The 7,281-nt window shown below is 38.7% G+C and overlaps 1 protein-coding gene across 2 annotated transcripts; it reads left to right on the plus strand.

Moving 5' to 3' along the window:
• The first annotated feature begins 2,372 nt into the window (after positions 1–2,372).
• LOC118772964 (inositol monophosphatase 3-like) lies at positions 2,373–7,034 on the plus strand. Of its 2 annotated transcripts, XM_036521665.1 has the most exons (5): positions 2,377–3,353; positions 4,199–4,358; positions 4,567–4,662; positions 4,955–5,116; positions 5,542–7,034. In XM_036521665.1, the coding sequence occupies exons 1-5, from the start codon at positions 3,015–3,017 to the stop codon at positions 5,808–5,810; spliced, it is 1,026 nt and encodes a 341-aa protein (XP_036377558.1). In that variant the 5' UTR covers positions 2,377–3,014; the 3' UTR covers positions 5,811–7,034. The 2 variants fall into 2 exon arrangements, with proteins under 2 accessions (XP_036377559.1, XP_036377558.1); XM_036521666.1 differs by lacking the exon at positions 4,567–4,662 and having other exon boundaries at positions 2,373–3,353.
• The last annotated feature ends 247 nt before the right edge of the window (positions 7,035–7,281 follow it).

Below are 7,281 nucleotides of genomic sequence, written 5' to 3' on the forward strand. Positions count from 1 at the left end.
CAGCACCACACAGAGATACCTGGTGGCTGAGTGCCACGTTTCTGTGCCAGGCACAGCAAAAGCAGTTCTTAATGTCCAGCGTTCTTGTTATCATTCTGATCAGGCATGCTCAGTCTGTAATATTAAAGAAGTGCTAGCATTATGTATTCCATTTCAGTCAGTGCTTCATTACTGCTTGTTAGCATAGCTATGTGCTGTGCTTAGTAATATCACACACCAAAATGAACCTTCACCCAGAGAAATACTAGTTATGTACAAAAAACAATGCAGTACAATGATTCTGTAAGATATTTATTTGTTGGTTTATTCATTCATTTGTCAATAAAGACACAATTTCAACATTTGAAAAAAAAAAAAAATCAAAATTTTTTATCAGCTATTATGTCAATGTGAAAATGGGACAGGTATAGTAGATTAAAGTTGTTTCTGAAATAAATGTAAACAGTAAACAGGCTATTATTTCAAGGGTAAAACTTTTTACATTTTTTTTATTTAGTCATGAGCAGTGGTTAACCATGTAGCTCACCCTTTGTAGCCACTTGCACTTTATTTCTTTCGCATTTGTTGAACAAGCCTCCCTACCTAACAAATTGACTAACAATTGGTGGTGATGATAGATTTTCATTTTCCCTGGTCAGGCAGCTGCATGTTACTGATCTAGATTGCAAGCTAACAAGCTAAATGTTGTATCTAAGAAGTCTTTTTTTTTTCTTTGTTTTGTGACCTACATGTTATTGCACTGTAGGAAGTAAAATACTGTGGCACTATACGGATTGACTATTGTAGACAGATGAACTCCTTTTGTGACCCCAGTAGAGGACCAAAGTTGTCATGACAACTATCTGCAGCTGCCACATGCAATCACCATTAGCAACCACATGAATCTGAATTGGATGTAACAAGGGGGCAGCACTATACTTTAATGCTATTGGTTTATACTGTGATGGATCTTTCAGTGTTGGACAGCTGTACATCCTAAACATTTAAACCTTTTTATATTAAACTGATTTTTCTTAAAATATAAATTAATCTGTAACTTCTCAGGCACTGTTTTCAGCATGCTTTGTACTTGTCATGCTCGAGCTGCACACTACACAACTCATTAAGCATACAAAACTCTATTAGCATGCAGTAATGATGATAGTCTGGGTAGTGAAGTAATGTGAATTTATTTTTTATATATCCAAATCATAATTTTGTTCTCTTATTCTCCCATATGTCATGATTTTGTTTTCTATAATCTCCAAATACATGCTTGCATGAAATATTTAGTTAGTACAAACATTTGACTTTTTCCACTATTGTGGCTTATGTTGTCCACATAATTTTTGTATAAGGCAGCGTGAGATTGTTGCCAATCCAGATAACAGTGGTGTACTGATGGGTAAGTGGGATGGTGTCTATTTTTGTGTTGATGTCTCATCCATGCACTGGAGCGATATGTAGGGGTACTGTGGAGGTGGTTCAGGTACAGCTGCCACCCTGTGAAGTACCACCACTGCTGAATGCTTCAGCCACGCAGATGAAACAGTTTTCATCTCTTTCAGCTCTCTGTAACAATTTTGATTGTAAATCAAATAAAAATTGGATTAATTGGTTGAATTCGAATCTAATGGGGGTTTAAGTTTTCAAGATCTGAAGGGGTTCTTTAATAAGATAAGAGAGCTTTATTGTCATTGTTCAGGACAACGAAATTCCAGAAATGTAATACTTCTTGCTTGTTTTCAACTTGAACTTTCTTAATTTGATCTTGCTTCTTAAAATTTTCTTCCATATAAGGACAAGTAATAAGGAAATGTTCCATATGAGGATTTAGAATTTCAGTATAGAAAGAATTCATAAATGCAAAATACCCTGAAAACAGAGTGGATAATTGTATTTTCCTGCACTTTAAATACTAAAATTTGCAGGAATGCTAAAATTTATATTAGTGATAATTTCAATAACTAATACAAATTAGTATTAATATTACTCAAGTAATAAAAAACGGATGCGTTGAATCGCAAAGATAAAATGCATTACCCCTTAGTATTTGAATATCTGAATATTTGCAGTATTTGGACAGTTTCTTGTTGTCTGCTGACATCTAGAGGTACAAAAGTTGTATTAATTGGTTTCGAAGGTTAGCTAACCTCCACACCTCTAGGTGGCAGCCAAACACTGTGCAGCTGTTTCGTTTAGGGGAAAGGAGCTACGGAAAAAACAAGAAGCAACGTTTCGCATGGTGCGACTGGGAGGTGAAGTCCAAATTAAGATTTAGTCGATACCTTCCTCTCAGTATTGGACTGCATTCCCCATCAGTATTTTTAAAGAAGTGTTGCGCAATATATGGAGTTGGAAGAGTCTAAATGATGAAGACTTCAAAGGCCGGAGCAGAGTGACCTGGAAAAGAAACAAACTGGCCACCTCTGACCTGGCTCGCAGACGTGGAATGAAATTGAAGACTACATCTGTCATGTAACTAACGTTAGTTGGCTGGCCATCAAGTTGGCAAGCTATGTGGTTGCGTTTGCTAGCTACATTTTAATCAGTAAATGGAAATGTCACGCGAGTAGCCAGGTAGTTAGCTAAGCTGTTGGTTTGGAAATGCAAAGTGTTTACATGAATGGCTAGTTAGGGCTATGTAGTCTATGAATGTGATATTAACTAGCCAGCTAATGGCATATGTGAATAAATGATAGGGGCAGCTAGCTAGCAGCCTAATTGGTAGCTTGCTAGCTAGTTCACTCGATATTTTGAGTAATTCTATAACAGTGAGAGTTATCATTGCTAGTGAGCAAGATAGCAAGTGTTTGGAATTTTTGGGCAACAGTTACAGGACAATTAACAGTATAGTTAGACTAGCTAGCTAATCCATAGGCTGCGTATTGGCAGCTACCTTGCGCGTAGGGATTGACTGGCTCTGTGTTTTTTAATTGCTGTCATCGAAGTTTTTCGCATTTCAATTCAGCGGGCTAGTTCGGGTACCTAGATGTTCGTTGTGATAACGTGATAGCAAAGCACATTTTGACGCAATGGCTCCAATGGGCATCCGATTGTCTCCGCTTGGAGTAGTGGTCTTTTGCTTGCTGGGACTAGGCGTAATCTATCACCTTTATGCCGGGATGATATCCAACAGGATATCGGCATTTAAACAGGGGAAAACTGTGGATCTGCGGGAGCTGCTTGCGCTCTCGGTTGAAGCTGCCGTTCAAGGTGGACGGGAGGTGAAACGGATACGAGAAGATAACACGTTAGATGAGAAGTCGAAGGGGAAAACCAAAGAAGGTGCAAGCGAGAAGCTCACGCTTGGAGACTTAAACTCTCATAAAAAGATGTTTCATCTAATAAAAAACACATTTCCCTATTTACAGGTGAGGTTGCATCGAAGAACTCAACACCGTTAGTCTCTATTATAGCTACGAAGTAAGCGTGAAATACAGTGCCATTCACTTTTGCCAAGATAGTCTAGCTACTGTACACGTGGTAGCTACCTTTTTCGGGTATTTGATTTAAATTCTTAGGTAACCCTGAAATTACCTTACAAGATCAAGGTTGACTTTAAAGCATATCCTCCCACGCTGTGAATGCACCGATTAATGTCTTAGTTATAAAATACACTGTGTTTTGAGGAGAGCAACAAGTCTGAATAGGTTAGATGTTTCACAATGAGTAACTATGTTTTGAATGAACTGAACAGACGTTTTATTATTAGTCGTTATTAGTATTGGTTGCAGAACCACATTCTTTAGAAAAGATTGTGGCAGCTCAGAGTTGGTATTTTAGTTCAAATTCTCAATACTTTATGGCCCTATATAAAATATGTTACTACAGGAACATGTCTTTGGTTATGCATCAGGTTTCTGGTTCATTCGCAGATCATATGCAGTAAATATTTGAAGACGGTAAATATGATGTTTGGTATTCTTTATTTCTAAAGAAAAGTATCCGCTTACTTTCAGTATATCCCCAAACAGGTCACGTATTGGTAAGATTACATCTTTTCAGCAGTATGTGAAAATTTACGCGTAATAATAACACGGCTTGGGAAGGGTTCTCCTTTCGAGAGCGTTGCATTGTTTGCCAAGGTTTTATTGTTGCATGCCTATGGTGAAATCTTTGTCGAGAGACTCGGGGCGTGGTTGTGTTTGCCTGTTGAAAGGTCACTTGTCTGTGGTGTCTTTTTTCCTTTCTTTTTGCGTCGCCTGGCATACTTCAGGTGAACTCCGAAGAACACGACAGCACCGGTGAGTCGGAGACTGCTGTTTGGAATCACGTGATTCCCGCCGAAATTGCACAGAAGGTCGACAGCAGGGAAGTGCCAGCGGAGAGCGTCACCGTGTGGATCGACCCGCTGGATGCCACACAGGAGTACACAGGTAGCGTGTCACTCAGGATGCAGGCAGGTTGTGATCAAGTAGTGAGGAGTCGTGTGACTCTGTCCCGTTAATGACAATATGATGTGTTCAAGGGAGATAAAGCAGCTGTGAATGTTGCCACAAGTAAAATATTGAAATGCCTATTTTTGTGAATTTTAAACTAAAGTTATTTAAATTAAAATTTATTGCTATTTTTTTCCTTTGGCAGAGAATCTTCGTCAGTATGTCACAACAATGGTTTGTGTTGCCGTAAATGGTGACCCTGTAATAGGGGTAATCCATAAACCTTTCACAGAATACACAGGTATGGTATTTTTGCAGGAGTGAAAAAATCATTTATGCATGTACAGGAACGTATCTTGATAGTTATATATTTCATTATAGCAGTTGTATGGGGAGGGTAGAAAATGAAATCTTTGTGGACTATGGCCAGGAGGCTTTAACACAAAAATGATACCAGTTACTAGTGCAGAATAACATGAGTGCTTGAAAAGTACTCTCTGCATAACAGGTATTTCTTTTCACAAATATGAAGAGGGTAGAAGGGAATCTGATCTGTGTCAGTCTTCCTGACCAGGGTCTCTGTTGTTGTTCAGCTTGGGCAATGGTTGGTGCCGGTGCTAATGTGAGAGCCCGCGAGACGTACAGCGAGAAGGCCCCACAGGTCATCGTGTCACGCTCCCACGCCGGGAAGGTGAAGGGGTTCATCGGAGCAGCTTTCGGAAACGACACCGTCATCATCCCCGCCGGTGGAGCAGGTATCGCGAGAGTCATTGCGTGTTATTCATGGGTCGTGGTTCAGCAGTTTCAACGGTTCACTGAGAGATAAACTCCTGCAGTGCAACTGGGTGGACTTTGTTATTTTGTAAAGTTATTTTCCACGGCTTTCGGTATACAGTAGTTATCACTGATGCTGTAATTGATACATGCCTAGAGGGTAGATCAGTTTGGGGAGAATCCTGTGAAATTGCCTTTGGAAGGGCATTCGTATTTTAGTCTGTACCTAAATGAAACCAGTTGAATGGTTTGATTTACCTCTAAATGACAAACCCGTTTATCCAGATTATAATGTATCTTTCCAGTGCACCAAAAAAACTAATGAGCATAATTCACCATGACATGTTTTTATAACAACTACTTTAATTGTGCTCATACACACTCTTTTATGGTTTGCCACTTTCAGGTTACAAGGTTCTTGCTCTTTTGGATCCACCGGATGACAAGTATGATAAAGCTGACGTGTACATCCACATCACATACATCAAGAAGTGGGATATTTGTGCAGGAAACGCCATTTTGAAAGCACTGGGTGGTCACATGACAACCTTGAAAGGGGAAGAAATAGACTATAGAGGCCATGAGGCTAATAACGGTGGACTGCTTGCCAGCATAAATATGGATCACAAGGCATTAGTTGAAAAACTCCCCAGTCTGGACAAAGAGAGAGGTTGAGAGAATGTTTGAGGACTTAAAATGTGTAGAACCTCCGATGTTATCGTTTTGATTGAAAATATTACCCTAGTTTTGAGATAATTCAGTTTATTTGCTTTCTTATGGTTTGGTAACAAAATCGATGTGAGGACCAAGGAGAGATATTAACACAGCAACCCCTTTCATTATACTGCAAGATCATGGTAGGAATAAATAACTGAAAAAAATGGTAAAATAAAAGAGGTACCAGCACTCCATCCAGTTTCCATAGGGAGAACAGTTGTTTTGTTTTGTTTTGTTTGTTCATTTTTAGGGAGAACAGAATACAAAAAACGTCTTTGTCAGGTAAAGAGCAGCAGTAAAAACCCTGTAAACACATGACGACATCACTAATTGAGGTCACTCTCTTGCATTGGGTTTAGGTTATTGATGCTATGGCAACCATAGCTAGAGAAACTACTATATGTCCATGTTTGGGGTAGGATAATATACTGTGGACATGCCTAAGCATTGTGTACACTACCATGTAGTTTGTTTAATCAACTGATTGGCAACACCTGTTTATATTTTTCATTTTTGCTTGTTTTTTTTTTTGTTTGTTTTGCTACACCAATCGAATGCACAATATACCACATTTTCCTATCCCTGCATGAGATTGCAGGGAAGCTCTTCACCTGATGAAGACTGAGATGGTCAGGACAGCATTTGTTCTCCATTCTCTACAATAATATGTGTTTTCACATCGGGTCTGCTGGTCCCATCCTTTTTTCATTAACAAAAGCAATGTCCTTACAGTTTCAGTTTAAATAAAAATGTGAAGACTTGAGGGAGAGTGCAGTGGAGAAATGAACAATGTGCATCAGAATGTCATTTGTTGCCTTTGAGAATGGGGAAGATATAGGTCAAAAAGTAGAATGTCTTCGATGCCAGTCACTCCTCACAACGTTTGTCTGTATGGGCTCTGCAGAACAGAATGACTCTGCTGTGTTCTTAAGTATGCGGATGGTACGTTAATTATGGTGATTTGCAGCAGAATGACCTTTTATCAGTGACTACTACAGCAATAGAAATAAGCATAGCACACACTATACAACTAATGTATAAAATTTGAAAAATGAAGGCATGAAAATAACTGCTGTTATATTACTATGACAATTGTAGTCAGGAGTGACAAACCTAGTGTTTCGTATAGCACTATACAACACAGTTTTTTCTGTTATATATGTGTCGTTTTGTGGAATTTGAGGGGCTACTTTCCTAATCTTGGTAAAAGAATTGAAAAGTAATGCCTTGTTTTGCTGCATTCATATGAAATTAATTTTTAACCTGTTGTTTGTTTTTGTTTTCTTCATTTATGTGTCTCCACTTATGTACTTAATATGGAAAAAGGAAAATTATGATTGTGACCAAACAGGAGTTTTCAGTGTGAACAAGGTTGAAGCTGAAATACCCGTATGGAAGTTTTTTTTTTCCAACCATTGTTTGTGAGACA

The sequence above is a fragment of the Megalops cyprinoides genome, chromosome 2 (assembly GCF_013368585.1).
Source record: "Megalops cyprinoides isolate fMegCyp1 chromosome 2, fMegCyp1.pri, whole genome shotgun sequence".
Lineage (NCBI taxonomy): Eukaryota > Metazoa > Chordata > Actinopteri > Elopiformes > Megalopidae > Megalops > Megalops cyprinoides.